General features: G+C 51.1%; 1 protein-coding gene across 1 annotated transcript in view; it reads left to right on the top strand.

Moving 5' to 3' along the window:
- The window catches only part of Dpy (fibrillin-like protein dumpy), a 109,988-nt gene that overhangs the window by 2,372 nt on the left and 88,859 nt on the right, over window positions 1–18,757 (top strand). Inside the window, exons 2-8 of the mRNA XM_076818569.1 lie at window positions 15,677–15,732; window positions 15,857–16,052; window positions 16,661–16,765; window positions 17,129–17,245; window positions 17,324–17,571; window positions 17,786–18,035; window positions 18,401–18,646. Of these exons, the coding sequence (XP_076674684.1) occupies window positions 15,677–15,732; window positions 15,857–16,052; window positions 16,661–16,765; window positions 17,129–17,245; window positions 17,324–17,571; window positions 17,786–18,035; window positions 18,401–18,646 (1,218 nt within the window). The remainder of the gene's footprint in view (window positions 1–15,676; window positions 15,733–15,856; window positions 16,053–16,660; window positions 16,766–17,128; window positions 17,246–17,323; window positions 17,572–17,785; window positions 18,036–18,400; window positions 18,647–18,757) is intronic.

Here is an 18,757-nt window from a genome sequence, read left to right as displayed (position 1 = left end):
TATAGAGAACGAATTCTAGTACATGCAACGTGAAATGGACTGATTATCTACTTGCAAAAGCTACCTTTGCTTTGAAAAATAATTATCCCGCCAAATTCGATGCGAAGAAAATCACTCCATTCCAAGTTCTACCACCATTACCGCCCCTGCACGTTGATTGAAAGCTTGATAGAAACTCGTGGAAGCAAGCTGGGTTGTTATTTCGCGTCTCCATAGAATACCTGGAATTCGGTTGCATCGGGATGCGACGCGAGCGACTATTTTTACGAACGGCGCCTACAAATCTGGCCACCGGGCCTCCATTATCTTGCAAATGCATTCCGAATACATTATGCGATCGTTTACATGTGGCCCGTTCGCCAAGCGTGGTCACGCGACCGGCTAAAACCGATTACTGGAATACGTTTCCTGGAACTTCTCGAGAGCTGCCTCCGCGCTGCGGACATTCACCGGGAAGATGCACAATGAGACGGTATTCGTGGGACCGGTATTAAAATTTCAGGAATTCCAAAAGAAGGGGTATCAGCGAGCGGGCCGTCTACTTCAGAGTCTAGACCCTCGGTGCTTTATCGGGTTTGTTTGAACGGCGGGCCCATTACCGCGATTATCGGCCGTTACCGTGCAATTCCCTGTGTCGTAAGTCTGGTTTGCCCATTGATACCGCGTTGCCCATTTGTTCGAGGCGATAGTTCAAACGCAACACTCCCTATTACTTTGCAACGCTCGGCCGTTTCTTATGTCACCGATCGGAGCGGCGCGTAGCGTTGAATCGATAGCGAAAGGCATTGTCGAGGTCACGGCGCGCTGGTCCCTCATTTTCCCGGTTACGAATCGAAACGATGGAAATTGGCGCGAATGCGTGGGCACACAAAAGCGCGGCTGTGGGCAGCCTGCCTTGCTCAACCGTCTGCTCTAAATCTGATCGGAGAAACTATCAGAAACTGGAGCTCCGCGAACAGTTTGCAAACACTCTGTAGCTTCCCAGTAAACTTGCGCGTGTCCTCGACAAATGGCACTTCTGATAAATGGTAATTGAGTTTGAACTTCGCGGTTTACACGCCGCGGACGTGGCCTGTGGATCATTAAGATATCCCAGCATCAGGGGAGCTTTACGGCCACTTTACGAATCACTTTGACGTTACGCGCACCGCGCGACGGAGAAGATTGCCAGTGATTTTTCGTGCGTTTACCTGTGACCTCGTTTGAACTTCTCGTTGGCGAGCTTATTGCGCAACGAAATGTGTATCGCACGCGAGGCACGGTTCAGACGCGTTTCCAGCTGCGGCGCATCCGCCGCGACTGTCTCTGCTGGAAATAATTAATAAGCAGAACGCGGACTCATCCTTGGCAGCGCTTAATTATTCGTCGACGTCGCCGGCTAGATAGCATCGTCTTCGTCGCCGGCGAATTCCTATTAGGCGACACGAAAAAAGAACTGAATGAAGGCGGGACCGAGTCAAGGTGCCCTGACTCTCTCGGAGAACAAACGGGGGCAGGATCGGTTCTCACGTTAAAAATTCTGCCGGCGGTTTCGCGGACGCGAGTAAGGAAGCCACCGACGACGTATAGGAAGTGTGCTCGCCAGTGGGAAATCTAGATCTCCATGCGCGACACGCGTGTGCCTAGAAATTTCTCGATAATTAAGGAAGTGCCATTATGATACCTCCTCGTTGGGACAGGTCTTCGGCTGGCAGTACTCCGCCGCATTCCTGCCTGACATCCTTCTAAATTGACCACTCCGCTTCTTCGTTCACTTGCGAGTGAGCGGAGGAACGAGTTCGTCCCGCGCGATCACGAAACGTTGAATTTAGCGTGTTAGAACTGTTCGCCACCGCGCGTGTACTTTGATCCTCGAAGATCCACTGCTCGAGGTCGTCTCATCCCCGTCGTTTATTTTCGAACGCGTAGTATTTCAATGGATCGCGGGTTCGTCTCGCTCGCGCATCCTTGGCCGAGGAAAAATGAAAATTGTGGTTGGTAATGGGCGTAAGTATACGCGTTAACGGGGCAGCTGGAGGAAGAGAGTCTGCTTTTTGCCAGCTCGGGAGCCTGAAAACGAGGGGTCGCGCACAAGCTCTTATATGATAGCTGCATATTTATGAGTTTCGCAAGTAATATTTAGCTTGGACTTCATTCAATTATGCATCCCCGCGGCGGTTTCCTCGGCCCAATTGCATCTTAGCCGCGACTCTCCATTACGAGTGCGAGGGCACGCCCGAGATCGTCGCAGCGCGCTTCCAGCGATCGGGCGTGTGCTCCTCGTTCGATCCACGAGGAAAGGAATCCTTCCAACGTGCTCGCACCTCGTAAGAACTCTAAGAAACTCCACTCGTCGAAGCATCTGTAGGGAAAATTCACTGTACCCTGAACCTTGGACGCTTTCACCTGGTTATCAATTACTAAACGCAACCTTGCGTGTCCTTTTGTTACGCAGCCACGCGTCGGTGTCGAAACGATTATCCCGCGGTTAATTAATTAAAGCGGGACCAGGGGCCAGGCCCCCACGAAATCGTTCCCCCGGCTACCGTATAATAAATACGAGCTCGCGCGGAGAGGAGCGCGCGTGAGATAGAGCCGAAGACGACGATGATTAACCGGTCGATCGGTTAGAGACCGGTATCCACGTCAAGCAACGCGAAAGTGGCGAGGTGCGGTCGTCCATTGCCGATTATAGGCATCCTTCGTTCCTGAGACGCCACTCGCACCTTCCTCTCTGTCTCTCCTCTCCACTCTATCTACGAGAGAGAAAGCAAGAGGGAGAGTGTATTTGTTAGCCCGTGTGCAGAGCGTACAAGCTCTCTGCAGTGGGTATTCACGCGCTCCGTCCATCTTTCTCTGTTCGTCTTCAAGTTCGCGAATGGGCAGGTATCCATTCCCGCGTCGAATCGCTAATTTTCTCTGGATAGTCCCTCGCGAGTTTGTGAATGGATTCTCCCGGAATTAGAGTAGAGGAAAGGGTGGTATTACTGCCCCTGCTGGTAATTCGGTCCCCTCGTGATTTTCACGTTACAAACAAAAATATCTCGCGGAGCAATTAACTGTTCGATCTCCCTGAATCCGAAGGTTCGATTGACCACCTCGCGGTACCGATTCCCCGGGGGCAGGATAGCTGGCGCGACGAAAACGTCGATGATTCGTATCGGAGCATACAGGTCCTTGAACTAAGCTCCCCACCTCGAGGGATCCAGCTGGAACGAGAAAGAAGAGTGCTTTAAAGTTACGCGATAAAGCTGTCGCCTTGTCTACAATATAGCGCGCATTTGTTCCTGGCGGGGCCTCGATTTCGTTGGGCAGCCTCTACGATCTCATTCCAGGAATGTTTAATTGACGGGGTTATAGGGGGAGAGCCGTGGGAGAAGAAGAGAAACGATCGACTGGTATCCACGCTCTCGTTGGATACATTTTCCACCCCCTTTGCTTCTCCTTTCTTCTGCTGGCTGCTCGATGCAGCGTATTCTACTCGCTCGGAAGCAGAATGTTCCTCGACCTTTCGCGGCCACCAAGTGTAGGCGCCATTACTCGCCTCCGGGTCCCTCCCTGCCCTCCTCTTCCTCTCCTTCTGCTCATCCTCTGCCTCTTCTTCTTCTACTTCTCTACAACTACTCGCACGGTATCCCCTTCGCCTTCTTCTTCTTCTTCTTCTTCTTCTGCTGCTGCTTCTTCTTCTTCTTATCTTGTCCGTCTCTACGAGTCAAGGACCGTTCTCAAGGAGGTCGCTCCTTTTAACCGGCCGTGTAGCTACACGTTTTCCTTTGTCTCCTGGAATCGCTTTCGTATCGCGGCTGTTACGTGGACCGACGTTTCCCTCGTTGCTTTCGCCTCGAGGAGCCTTTCTGGCCGGGCAGGAGCAACCAACGCGGAATAAGTGTTTCTCCTTTCGATGGAGCACCGTTCTGCCCACGTTATCCTCCGGAACAGTGATTCCGACCACCGTTTACAGCAAGCTTCTATCTTATTCCGCCATTCAGCTCTTGAACTGGGCATAGAATAATTGCCAGTTTTATGAAATTCGTGTAGTGAGAACTAGTGGAGCATATAATACAGATCTTAACTATCCCTACGTTTGCTCCTTTCACATCCTCCTACCCAAGTTTCACGAATGCGAGGCTATTGTGCCGACGCATTTTTCCCGGGCACATTATTCTCGAACAAAAGGGAGCAACGCGAACGATCGCACACAGAGCGAAGGATCTCTTCGCGCTCGGATCGCGTTCCCGTTTTCTTTCACCGCGTCGTTTTTTTAGGCACCACAGGCAATCATCCGTCTCTGAATAACTCTGCGGCTCAGGATGTCACGGCCATTATCATCGCAGAAGGGGAATATCATAGGGCACCTCTGAGCAAAGTGGTTCATAATCGATGAACACCTGCGGAGAATCGCAAGAACGCGTTTTAATAACGATTCCTAGAGCTTCGCTTCTAGCACTTCTGCACACGAGGATGCGGGAAAGTCTATCGCCGCGTTTCCAGCCATAGCTCCATGACACGACTGGGAGTGTCACTTTTGCTTTTTCCTGTCTAGATGGAAATTCGATCGTCACGTTCCTATTCCATTCACCGACGCGTTCCAGTGACTCGTCGATCCTTTTTTTAATAGAGATATTTACATGGAAATTATTAAAAATTTCATAGTGGCCGTGGGGTTCTAATGGGTACAAATCCCACACTACCCTCGCGTCCCCGGGGGATACCCTCTGAAGGAGTCGGGGTGTCTTTTGAAGATTTCCCTAAGTTTAAAAAAATTTTATAAAAAAATAATTTATAATTTTTTTTCTTTTTATTTTTTAAGTGGAAACATCTTCAAAAGGCACCCCGACTCCTTCAGAGGGAAATCCCAGGGAGGCGCCAGGGTAGTGTGGGATTTTTACCCACTAAAACCCCACGGCCACTATGAAATTTCTAATAATTTCCATGTAAATATCTCTATTATTAAGGCCTATTGGCTGAAACGCTCGGACACCTATTTACTTATTTTCGACGTAGATCCATCGTGCCAAGGCTCATCAAAACCGGTGTCTACCACACGGTGTCCTCCCCTTGTCAGTGTTCTAACGCGATGGTTGTTCTCATCGATTTAAAACAAGGACGAGCTCGCGCCTCTTTGAAAAAAACGAACGGACCCCGCCGCGAGCTGCACCCGCTCTTACACGCGTGCACCGAATTTGCATACAAATGATGGGTTTCTGTAGGCCGAGCGCAGCTGACGCACCACTGATTTCTAGTTTGCCTAACTGTAAACCCGTCCTGCGCGTGTTTACGAATTCGCCGGGAACTGTTATGCGCGGATCTCGTTGCCGCGGCCGCCAGACGCAATCACGTCGCGGAAGGAGGAAAACTCTCAGCGGCTGGGAAACGGAATTACGAGGGATTACCGGTCCGTACGTGTAGGATCCTCGGCTTGTACCGTTGCGATGACGAATTAAACGCTGCCGCGCCAAGCGCCTCGGCGATAAACTCGCCGACGATTGCGTAAAATCGCTGCCGAGGCGTCTGGACGTGTTACGTAAATTATATCGCAAGCGCGACCGCGGACCCGGCGGGACAAGGGCGAGAGCGGATCTTTGGCAAGCCAGCTCTTCTCGCTGGTAACCGTCGGAACGTGAAGTTTCATCCGAGCCTCGGGTGTAAATTCCAGGGAAATTCTGGCTTCCTCTGGTTGCCGGAAGCGATCAGCAGAGGCTTCAATCATCCACGGAGGAGGGTCTCGGGGCCTTTCAGCCAGCAGCCCTGTCTATTTATGCCGCGACTGATTGTTTTGCAATAAAGAGCCGTGACAAATGTCTCGATGCTTACCCAGCAGCATCTGGCTGGCGCGATTCGACATCCCCCCGGTGAGATTTCCGCTAATAACGCTTCTTGCTCGACGAACGCCACTCGGATATCCAAGCTCGGCGACCTCTCTATCCTTTAACGGTTACGATGCAATTATTCGCCCAAGCAGGATGGCAGTGTCATGGGTCGCCGGTGCAAATTACATTTCGAGCCACTCGCCAGCGGGTTCCGTTACGCGCGCGCGCGCGGACGCGTACGGAGTGACGCGGGGCTATCATTACGAAGACGATTTTATTATTTCATCCAGCGTGCACGCGGCGACTCCGGCGATGAGAGTCATTATGCGACGGAGGAATGGCGCGACGTCGCGTTTCCTTCCGCCCTCTCTTTCGCTGCCCTTCGAGAACCCAGGCGCCGTCTCTTTTCATTTATTTGCATCGATCCTGGTGGTCCCGGGACGGTTTTATCCGCGTTGCTTCGATTTTCTTCGAGTCGGTGAGATATTATGCCACAATGTCGCGAAGGTTCCTACTTGCGATCGTGGAAGAGAGAGTAATTGGGGGATCGAAGGATTCGCCTTCGATTAAGGATGTATCGAAAATACAATATTAGACAGAAGTATGTGTAACTTGAAATAGTTGAATATCTATGTCTTACGCGTAGTAAGTCTAGATGAAAGGAATCCGAACGATAGTTGGAGTCTTATTTTCACTCCTAGAAAGGTAGTCTTCACTTTACAAATGCTCTTGCAAGCATTATTTGCTAAACTTTTGGGCAGTGAAAGTTTTGCTCTGAATTCACAATTTTCTCGAGTTCCAATTTATTTCTTTAAAACGGTGTGGTGAAAACAATCGAAACTCGGCGGATATTTTCATCTATCCATATACTACATGTACAAAAAAATTGAAAACATTGGTACCATTTTCTCTACATTTTTTCAGACGTTTTGTCCGTCAAGATCGTCTGTTTCCACAAGAGTAAATTCAGTGAAAATTAAAATCGTTATAACTCAGCAACCGTTTAGTGAATTCGTTTGAGATTTTTGGAGCGCATCGGGAGGATTAAAAAGAACAATCTCACCAATTTTCATCAACTTGGTGTAGCATTTTGAAGATATAGGTCCGATACAGCCTTAAGGGGTTATACCTAGTCAGGAGGTCGAAAGGGGGCAAATTTTTTTTGAAAAAGCGGAAGCATATATTTTTACAGAACTATTTGCACTTAAAAGAGCAACATTTAAATTAGTAGATTTTTATGTAAAAAATAAGTCCACAAAACTTCAGAAAGATTGTTGGAGTAGTTTTTGAAATATCTTGCTCACCGTTTTTAAAAAGGCTTCTTGGATGTCGTTGTACTTTTATTATAAACGTAAATATTTTTCTACAAAAAAGTTACCATATGTTCTTTAAACGTTGCGCTTTTAAGTGCAAAAAGTTCTGTAAAAGTACATGCTTCCGCTTTTTCAGAAAAAATTCACAAACATTCGCCTCTCTTCGGCCTCCTGACTAGGTATAACCCCTTAAATTGAACGGCACAGGTCGCTCCTGCGCGTGTGCCGTAAATATAGCGCCAGATCGGTCGATGACGAAATGGCGAGCGAGCAAAATGACTCGAAGGGAAGTAGCGAAGGTCACGTATATTCCAGAACGCCTGGAAGATCAACGGGAAAGAGATTTATACGCGCGTTGCGTGATACTTGATCTCGGTAATTTTCTGCGCGATCAGTACGGTGCCATCCCTCTTGCCGTGGATCACCCGACGCCGGGAATAGAATTAATTATCACCCTCGAGGATCCGCGGAAGATGCCGCGCAAACGACCTGCCGGTGTAACTCGGCTGGGATTAGCGTTTAAATCGATCGCGCGGGCCGGCTGACCTTAATTCAACGTCAAAAGCTTATCTCGTAACGCGCAAGGGAACCCGATGGTAGATAGCACCGGCTAATTCCCGTTTATCCGGCAATCCATTTCCCGTTGGCGCGCGAGGCGTGCGCGCCTAACAATGGGGTAGGGGGAGGAAAAAGAAACGCGGCGCGCGAGAAACGTTAGAACGGTGAATTTTCGCAACGATCAATTTGTTCGCCTCAACAATCGGCAACACGTGTTGGAGACGGCCGATCGAGGAAAATTGCTGTAATTTACCGTTTTGCAGTAGTCGCGCAGGCCCGCGCGTACCGCGCTTCCATCGAGCCGATAATAAAAGCCGTAGTTTCTGCGTGGAACGTGTACCCTAAGCGGTCCATCTACCCGCGATGCGAGTGATTATCCGCCACTCTGTTTCGTTGCTCGTCCCCGCTCGCCTCTGCCGCGGCAATTTCAATCTCGCGATCCTCTCGCGTTTAGACACTCTCGGCGGTGCTGCGAATGAAACGTTCCAGTGCACTCGTTAGAGACGGTAATGAAACTCGTTGCGGCTGTTACGCGAGCAACCGGTGACACGTTTACCGAGCGCGCTCCATAAGAGGCTGGAGAGTTCAATGCTTGCAACAGACAGTGCGCGCAATGTCGCGGACCACTGTGCTGGTACCGCGCGGTCTTTCCATGTTTAGGGAAAGCGTTTGTTAACTGACTGCGCATGGAAAACCGAAGGGAAAGACGGGTACGGATGGCTTTGCAAATGCTGCTTGACACGTCACCAGAACAGTGAAGGAGCATCGATGGTCCGTCGAAGCTACATCGTTCCATCAGCTTTTTTCCCCCTGAAAATTCTCACGGATCGAAGAACCAGAACGCCGTACCGTTACCGAGATCCACGGTGCGTGGGAAAAAAGCGCGCAGCTCGCGCGGGAAAATCGGCTGCGTCTAATACGGCGATAACGCTGGACGAAGCGGTAGTAAACGGACAGTCAAAGGGAGGAGGATCGTTAACGACGCGATTCGATCACCGAGCATTGCGGAACGTCTTCATCGCTCGTCCTGGGAATTTCGCGGAGGTGCTTGGAAGCCGCGGCTGCCGGTGATAATTGGCGTTTTACGCCGGCTTGGTAATTAACGTGCCGGCGTATCGTCGAATGTCTCTTACGGCTGATAGGATGGAGGATTAAGCGTCGTTACGCGGTGGGATCTATTCGTTGGGTCTATTCGTTTCGAGTCCGCCTTGGGTAAACGCGAAAATCACTCGGACGCTTCGCTTGGCTCGCGTATCGACTTTGGGCGAACAAACCTGATAATTGCTGGCTATCGCGATTGTTAGCCTGCGCGATAGAGATCTCGCTGTTCCGAGTAATCAGAGTGTGAAGCTCTCCTCTCCACTTTAAGAATTAACATTACAGATCAATCTGCCGTAGGATGTGCAGAGGGCGTTCTGCAACTACAGCTGCAGAACTTGCTTGTACGCTCGCATTCTTCGAGTAACGAGCACGGATCGCAGTGTTCATTGTTCTTGCAACTGCATGTGGAGGAAGCCCGATCTTCTCCAGGTCTCTGTCTGTCAGAGTCGAGGAACGATGGGCTCTGGTTGCGGCGAGCCTCGATTCAAATGAAACCGCTTCCAATCGAGGCCAGAGACTCGAAACCTTGGCTCTGGTTCGCGCGTCTTCGCGTCCCCGCGCGCGCCCCCTGGATTTTCCCTCGCTTTTCTCACGTCCCACGCGAACTCTCGTTCCTTTTAATCGCCGACGCGCGCCAGCTCGCCGCGCGTCATCGCCTGCCGCTCCAAAAATGGCATCCCTCGCTGAACACTCTCGCTCCCGTCGTCGCTCTCTGTTTCGCGGATCGGTGACGTAATCGGCACAGGGCCACGATCGACCGATGGAGCAAAACCGGCCAAAGGAAAGGGAGAGACCTTCAGGAAACGTGTGGCCGACGTAATTGTTCTCCGTTGGCGGGGCGGCCGAGTTGAACGCACCGAGGAGAATTTCGATCGCTTCGGGACGATCCGGGCGAGCGGGGCCGTGTCGCGGGCTCCCATCTCGAAGATGCTCGCGTTACGAGGGACCTTTACTGTTAGACGTTACCCGTGGCTGCCGCGTCGCGACCACCGCCGTCTCTTTCAGCGGATCGTAACGCGGGACCATCGCGAAATCTTGAGAGGAACGTAACGGTATGGGAGGCTGGACGCCGCGCGCCAACTGCTGCTTCCTCGTCTCGATACCCCCGCGTTTATTTATATTTTACAATTCACCTGGCAGCGATCCGACCCCCTGCGCGCGCGACTCCGCGCGGCTTTGCGCCGAGCTTCCTCGGGGAAATTCCTCGGAGTCCGCGGACTCGAATGGCTGCGCGATTCTTTGCACGCGACCCGCGGAATAATCGCAGGGCTCGGGCGCAGAAGCCACCGGGTGATCAGCGTGCTGTGTCCAAGGCTGCTGGTGGAATTAATTCGCGGAGATAAATGTTTGATTAGCATTCGTCGATGACGCAAACCCCGTCGAACAATGGCTGCGCGAGTTTCGGCTCGCGGATGCTTTTCGCGAAGCGCTGGAGAAACTGTTGGAGCTTCGGTAGAGATTCATAATCTGAGGAAGATAGCTCATAAATTGAAAGAAGAAAGACGAAGGATCTGGGAAAGAAGGTCACTGCACGCGGGCGCCCAGGAGTTGAATTTTATTCGGGATTAATTTCGATGGCCGGTGGCTCGCGCGTTATGCCCGTTTCGTTTGTGTACGCCACAGCAACTCAAGAAACTTTCACTTTGCAACGGAATAATTCTGTCTCGGTCGCCGCTCTCCTCGTTACCTCGCGGTGGGCGTAAGTTTTAGGCCCGAATCGGCCGTGTCGGTTTTATTCCCCGTTGATTCACGCCGGATGTTGCCACAGGCGAGCCGCGATGGACGCTGGATCGTGCTTAGAATAGGGATTTCTCAACCGGCTGCAAACGGAGACGAGACTGAACTCTGCTCGCGCCACTTCCTCTTTCTTTTAATAGCAGACCCCCTTGGTCGATGCTCCTTTCATTAGCGGGAAAAGACTCCTTATTCTTTAGAGACACAGTGGTTGAGCGTGCAGGGAACCAGTTCCAGTCGAATGTGTCCTTTCTTTGCCGATTCGGCGGCGATAACGCCGGGGCGAGTCCGGTTGGCACTGTGGTTTCGACGGTGATTTAATAGCCGGCGAATCGATTAGGATGCGCGCACGATCGGGAGGAAGTTTTACTGGTCGCGACGCGATCAATCACCCCGAGCAAACGCGTTTACCCAAACCCAGGATGTTGACCCAAACCTCGGCTATAATCGAGGATCGTTATGAAATGACGGTAATTAGCGTGCCTCCGGGGCCACGGGAATGGAAGCGATTCGCCATGGGATATCGCAAATTACGCGGATCGCCGCTATTATGTCGAATCTTGACAGATGTCAGGGTCGTTGCTTCGGGACTCTGATCGCAGGAGTATTTTCGACGAACAAAGAAAATGCTGGGCTGTGTGCACCGAGCGGTGTTGAGGGTATTAAAAACTTTTCTCTTTAGAAAACTTTACCTCGAGTTTTTATTATTCGATCGAAGTGCCAACTTTCTTTTGGCTAATGAGAAGTTTCAGTTAACTCGCAGACATCAAAGGTTCATCGATCTGCAGGCTGCTTGATTATTTAAATGGAACAGGTTTTTGCAGATGGTATTTTTGTAGCGACACGAGGTTTAGACGGGGCGTCATTATATTTTACATAAAGACGGACGCATTCCTCCATCACGCGTGCACAGTTTACGGAAATCGGGCGACAGGTACGAGTGGACCAAGGAGAGAGCCTCGCAGGCGAGCGATTTTTACCGTTAAATGGCACACGGTTTAATAAATATTCATAGGGGAGGGTTGCGCGTGTGCGTGCATCTCTCGCGTACCGCAGTTTCGTTGGCGAAGAGGAGCCTAACGTAACAATTAAGCTACTATTTCAAGCTTGACGTGTCTGGTTAAACGTCTAACAGTGCTCCTACTCGATCACTCTAATTTATGACTTGCCAAGATGAATCACTGGCTAGAGTGCTTTTCATATATTTTATGGTCTCCACCTACGACGAGCTTAGTCTCTTAATTGCGCCGATAAATATGCAGATATCGTAGAAACCAGTGAAGATATGTAGAAACGAATCGCAGTGATGGATGGGAGAGAAGAAAGTTCTCCGAGGGGCAAAGAATTCTTGTAGCACGCGCTACTTCTAATCCTTCCATGAATCCCGACGCGTGGGACGTGTCCTCCTTCCCGGAAAAGCCCAGCAAGAAAAGGAAATGGTGCAAGCTACTGGGCCAAGTTGTACCGTGTTACATCTCACCACTTTCTCGGGGCCGAGCCTTTAATCTCCCATAAACCGCGAACCTCGTGGGCGGCGAGACGGTAAAGTAAAAATCGTCGAAACGATGGACCTACAGGCTCCATCCAACTCCGCGATCGTTATCTTCGGCCAGGGCCCGATCTAGGGGGCGCAACCACGGCAATCGCCTTGAGCGGCAAATTTGGGGACGGTACCATTGGTGGAAAGAGAATATTAAAATCAATAAAACGATTTACCTTGTCCTTTTATTGATTCTTCAAAATATTTTATAAGAGTTGTGTTCTTTTTGCGATTTAAAAAATAGGTGGGTACCTACCTCCTACATACCTATATATCAGATTTTATGTTGCTACTGTTTTTTTTATATGAATATTACATTTTTTTAGAAAACAAAAGGCTTTTGTTATTCAAGAAATATCTTTAAAAAAATTCACTCACTGCACAGTGGTCTGGAGGGTGGCCAAAATTCAATTTCTCAACTTCAACTTTACAATGTAAGATCGGTATAAAGGTGTTTTTAATTCTGGCTATAAATTTGAATCCGCCATCTTGAATTTTGCATTTTTGGTGTCAGATTCGTTATCAGCGACCCCGAAAACTCTTGATCACCATGTGTGAAAAAGATCAGAATTTTGGCCGCTAAACATAGGTGTGCAGACCACTGTGCACTGCCAAAAATAGTTAGATCGGTCCCTGTCTTTGGTAACTCGCGTGACGTTCAGCATCGTCCACTGAGTAATCGGCAGATTTCGGCTTACGAAATTTCGACTCGATGCTCGACTCCGAATCGAAGGATCACTGGCGCCTGTGCTCGAGGTCCTTTCGAGATCCGCCTTCCCTTCCGATAAATATCAGCAACGAGAGAAATCAAAGAAGGAGAAAGAGCAATTGCCGAGGAATTGGAAGTAGGCCATGGAAACTGTCTTTGGTGAATTTTGCATTAACCCGTTCGTTTCTTCTCGAACGAGAGAAGCGTTTCGCAAGAGCGCGCGTGGGAGCGGCGTGTTATTGGCGCGAGAGATGTGTGCACAGGCGCGCGTGTTTACTCTGACGTGCGTGTGCGCGCTGCCGACTAATTGATAGGTTTTGTCATCGTTTCCCTCTGTCTGCCTACCGGATGATATCATTGACACGGTAACACATTTCTCGGCGATACCCTTAGCGAGCACCGTGGCGATGCTGCCAGCATCGCTGGCTTCGCTACCGTGCGCTATTTGCATGACGCGAGCGTGTCCATGATAGAAAATGCGTAATAGGTAACGTCCAGCCTGCCGCGCATTGCTACCACTCGGATTAGGAGATCTGGACTTTGGAGGCCAGTGGCGCACCCAGAGGGGAGGCCAAGGTGCCCTGGCACCCCCTAAAGAAAAGGGCAAAAGGAGGTTACTAAAAATCTTGAGTTACCCCCACGACTGGGGTAATTCAAGATTTTTGTAAAAAGAAATGAAAATGGATTTTATTCTTTAATTCAATTTTCATAACAACCTAAAGAATTTTATTGAATTTGCGTTGAAAATGTTTTTATCCCTTCAACTCGGCTCCCTCCAAGATTAAATCCTGAGCGCGCCACTGCTGGAGGGTGCCTACAGATCTTTTGGAAATTTTCTCCTTAGACTTTAGAAGTTCAGTTGGTTTAATTTAACCCAGAGGGACCGCTCGATGGTAGCGAGTAAAATATGCACGATGTCGTGTTATTACGCCACGATATTCGCGACGAGGGCCCGTCGCTTCCGTGTTTCGCACGGAGTGGCGGAAACGCTGCCGTTATCGGTGGATCTGAAATTCGTTGGCGCAGCGAGGGTGGCCAATTTCCGTGACGAAAATTCAGTGGGCAAGGGCGGGGACCGGTTTAGCTGGATCGCCAGCTGTCTAGCTGCGGTACCGGGCGAGAGAAGCTAAGGGGTACGCGAAGGTGGTGCAATGGTGGAGCTGTGCAAGCTGCCGAGGAGGGGCGGCAGGGGCAGGAGGGCCACAGGTGCATCGCACTTGCACGCCCTCCTTTATTACGTTCCTCCGCGTCTCCTCTTCCTCCCTTTCCCGCGCCTCTTGCTTCCTCCTCGCTCCTCCGCTCGTTAGCGACGGCCTCAACACGCTTCGAACAATGTCTGAAATTAATTCAAACAGATCCATCCCGATTTCGATCTTATCCATCCGCTCCAAGGTGGCGATCCCTCGGCATTCTTTTTATTCTTCCGTTATCGCGAGATCTTTCGGACAGGACGAGCGGAGCTGGAAGCCTGGAAAGTTTCGAGGAACTGAATTGTTTGCCTGTAAAATACCGCTGGGGATTCGGAGAAGAATTGTCCAGCGGCCAAGATTCTCCAAACCTTCAGGTTTCTTTGGTGTAAAATATTCCGGCGCAGGGATACGCGGGTACTCGCTTCCAAGCGTTCCTTTTCAAAGAACTTTTCCAGTAAACTTGTCCATAACGACTGTTGACCAAGATCAAGGCTGAATCGCAGGAAGACTCGCGATGCAGCGGATCGGCTGGGGATCGCCACTCCTGGTTTCTCTCTTTCCTTATTCCCCCGTCGTTCCGCCTCTTTTCACTAGCCTCTTCGTTCTTGTCTCCTTGGACTCGTAGCTCTACCCCTCCACGCCCCGCTGCCCCCTCGACGTTTTTCCACCGCGAGCTTCCTCCTTTTTCTCCTCCCCTCCCCCTTTCCCCGTCGTTTTTCCTGTCGGTCTTTCTGCCTTCCTCCCGCTCGTCCTCCTAATTGTCCTTCTCTTTTACCCTCGGACGTTCCGTCGAGGCTCTCCCTCTTCTGCTTCCTCCTACACGCTGGAATCCTCCCCCCTTCGACAAACCCCTGCTCGCACAGTCGTTAACATTTCGCGGCACGGCGGATCGTCGAGCTCCAGCTTATAATGCGACCTGTGCTTGCGCACGGTGCGTCCGTTTCATCGTAAGCTGCGAGCTTAAGCACGTCTTCCGCGATTCGCGGCCACCATTCCCTGAAAAGCGAGCCTCTCTCCTCCGTTTGATGCTATCAACTTCCAAGAATAATCCTCCATAATCCTTAATTAACAAGGAAAATATACGACCTTCAATTATACCCTCCGCTACAACACTCCACTGACTTTGTCATTGCGCAACAGCTGTCCGAAGATGTCCTTCCTCGCCACTGCGAGGTTCCTCCGCGAGGCTTCTCGAATTTCAAAACACCGCGTAACCAGGAAATTGGGTTTCTAGGGCCAAGGGCTAAGGTAAACCGATACAGTCAGGTTCGGGTTTGTACGCGAGGGGGTTGCAGATGCCGGCACGTCAGTGGAACAGGTGCCCCGGTATCGGTTCCCCACGTTCCACGAGCAAAAAGGGGGCCCGTGTAGTTCCTTACCGGGCGCCGCATTCGACGGTCGATTTATTTGAATTTCTCGGCTATCCGATGTTAAAAAGTTGCCACTTCCCTCTCGTCCGATCTGCTGTTCCTTTCCGCCGGCCTGGTCCACGGTGGTTTCTTCTCCCTTCGGCGCTCGTCGTGCACGAGCGAACCCAAAAGATCTTGTTCCCACTCGATCGAGCGAGACTGTTCCGATGACAGAGGATGATGTAATTGGGCGAGCGTAATTGAGGAAACCGTCGAAAAGCTTGGGTGTGTTGCGAGTGTCGTAACGATAATCGAATTCCACCTGTGCACCTTCTGCCTCGATCTAGGACTCGCGCGATTACTTTATCCTGCACGTGCTCTTCTCTGTTGCAGCCAAGATGAAACATCTTTGGCCGTTGGTGGTGTGGATACTTCTAACTCTCTGTCCGGTGAGTATTCCAACGCTTCGCACACTGGAGCTTGAACGGTTCCATTCGCAGGTCAAGTTGCGATAGAGAAGAAGCTGGCCGAAGATAGTTTAACAGCTACTTTAATGTCTCTGTCACTCCCCAGGCCGAATCACTCCGAGGACTCGGCCACGGACTGAGGAGAGAGGTGTTCTTCCTGAACCTGGAGGATGGCTACTTCGGGTGCCAGGTGAACGAGTCGACGGACGTGTTGCAGCTCCTGGAGCTGTCCAAGCTCTGCGACAGCAACGTCGACTGCTACCAGGGCACGGACGAGCAACGCGACAGGTTGAAATGCACAGGTGAGCCTGAAGAACTCCCTTGCTGAACGGATTCACTGCCCGTGCTCGTTGTTGTCTATTAGCTGCTCATAAATGCCTATCACTTTGAATTATATACCGGCCCTCAATTATAGATAGGTAATAGGGCAGTGAAGCCGCGAGGAAATTCCTCGCGGTTGTGTGAGCAATAACAGCCGGCACAGAAGAAAGTCTTCTTCTTGTCCCGCGGTTGCGCGACTCGGTCATGCTACCGTTACGCTATCGCTCCTCCGTTTCTTTACGTCATCCCGCCGCGTCGCTGACGTTGCTGCGCCGAGCAGCCGATTCTCGACGACCTGTCTGAAACCGCAGACACACTCGTCACGTGAATTACCCGGCGTCATCGCGTCCGTGTTGCATCGCCATTCGCTTCCGGCGCGATTAATCGGCGACATTGATTTTTCACTGGCTTCCCATCGTTACGGCTGCTCGGCGGAGAAGGTTGCGCAACGCGCTGGAAAGCGAATTACTCATGGTAATCGACGGCTACGTGCCGCGGTGCCCGATGACTAATGACTAAGGGGGTTGTCGTCGAGGCGACTTCGGAACTGATCGTCCCTTTTGTTTCGTTTCTTTTCGCTGGATCGCAGAGGACTGCACGAAGGAGGACGGGTCCAGGTGCTTGAACGGCGTCTGCTTGGACTCCGTGTGCCATTGCAACGACGGCTTCGGCGGCTGCAATTGCCAGGTGCCAGGTAGGTATCCTCTGCTTTGGAGCTGGCGTGGGTGAGAGGCATGTAGCGAGGTCGTAAATTTAGCCAGGCGTGGAGAAGAGTGCGTGTAAGTGGTCAGAACGGGGAGGAGGAAGCAGGGAAGTACAATCAGACAAACGAGCGTACAGGCTCTGGTGAGGAAGGAACGAGACTGCGTGGTTTTAGTAATGTAATGTTTCGTTTGCTGACACCAGATTAGACATTAACTGTTTTCTGTCTCGTTTCTTTCTCGCTGGATCGCGCACACCTGGGCGATTTCTCTTGCCTCACGCTTCGGTTAAATTCAACCTCGCTATGTCACTACCACAGGAGATTATGCCAACGAGAAATTGAAATGCATTGCAGACGAGAACGAGTGCAAGTACCGACCCTGTGATATATTCGCCCACTGCACGAACACCCTTGGTAGCTTTCAATGTTCCTGTTTCCCCGGCTACCAGGGCGACGGTTTCCATTGCCAAGGTACGCGATTCTTTCTACCACTTTGTCCACCGAGCCTGCGATACCAGTGGATGCACGTATCCTGTTCTGCATCCTCAGATATCAACGAGTGCGAGAACCCAGCGATAGCAGCCAGATGCGTGGAGAACGCGGAATGCTGCAACCTGCCGTCCAACTTCCTGTGCAAATGCAAGTCTGGATACATCGGCGATGGCGAGGCGCACTGCGAGGACGTGAACGAGTGCGCCATAGCCGGTGCATGCGGCGATAACACTGTCTGCCATAACATACCTGGGAATTACACGTGCGCGTGCCAAGATGGATTCACGGGAGACCCATACGAAAGCGTGAGTAGCTGCCGAGGATACTTAAGTTTAAGGATATTTCGGTTGCAGCCGTGGAACTGGGAGGGATGTCTGTACCTACATCCTCTAACTTCTAACATTTACAAGAAATTTTAGAATATTTCGATATACCTTATTCTTGCCCCCTTCGCAAGATTGGCTAAAGATTTTGCTCGCAGTGTTCGTAGATGTACATGTAAGCTTGAATGTTGCGCAGTGTACCGACATCAACGAATGCAACTACGTGGGCGCCTGCGGAAGGGCTGCCCTGTGCATCAACGTACCTGGTGGGCACAGGTGCGAGTGTCCAGAGGGTTATAACGGCAATCCAGAGGAGGAATGCGTGGACGTGGACGAGTGTCTGCGCAGCCCTTGCGGTCGTTCAGCTGACTGCACAAACATGCGCGGCAGTTTCCGTTGCTCCTGCCCGGAAGGAACGAGCGGCGATCCTTGGATAGGCTGTCACGGTGAGTAACACCGATTTCTAATTATCCGCGACCACTTATGGCTCGGTGTATCGCTACCATGCAGACAGGGCAGAGGAGGCAAGGTTCCCTGGAACACGGCGATGTTCCATCTGGAAGGCGCATAGACGTATCCCTTTCTATTACCTGGAATAACAGTACCCACGCTTCGTTAATGATTAGCGTCCGTGTTAACAACCGAAGTACACATCGGCTGTACAGTGGTAACAATCTCCTTAACACCGCTCCCTGACGTGGTTACGAGACGATTAATCTAGTAGATAACAGCCCGGTTAATGTGCACCGTATTACTCGCGATTAATCCCCGTGGATCTGTAATAGTAAAAGTCACTAACCGTCACTAACAGATGTAAACGAGTGCGAGGAGGGCAGAGCCTGCGGCGGGGACGCCGATTGCGTGAACACCGAGGGCAGCTTCGAGTGCCGCTGCCGAGCTGGATACAGGATGGACCAGGACCACGGTTGCATCGACGTGAACGAGTGCAGCGAGGCGACCGCCTGCGCGCCGAACGCCAGATGCATCAACGTCCCCGGATCGTACAAGTGCATCTGCCCGCAGGGCTTCCTCGGTCAAGGGCTAACGCTATGCGAAAGTCAGTCACTTGAACAGTAGTAGAATGTAGAACGCCCTCCCCCGCTGATAATGCTATACTGTTCGATAATGCATACGCCCCGCCTCCTAAGCCGCGATAATCATTAATAAT

The sequence above is a fragment of the Andrena cerasifolii genome, chromosome 8 (assembly GCF_050908995.1).
Source record: "Andrena cerasifolii isolate SP2316 chromosome 8, iyAndCera1_principal, whole genome shotgun sequence".
NCBI lineage: Eukaryota > Metazoa > Arthropoda > Insecta > Hymenoptera > Andrenidae > Andrena > Andrena cerasifolii.
Note: the sequence above shows the minus strand (reverse complement) of the source record. Positions and strands in the feature narration are given on the sequence as shown.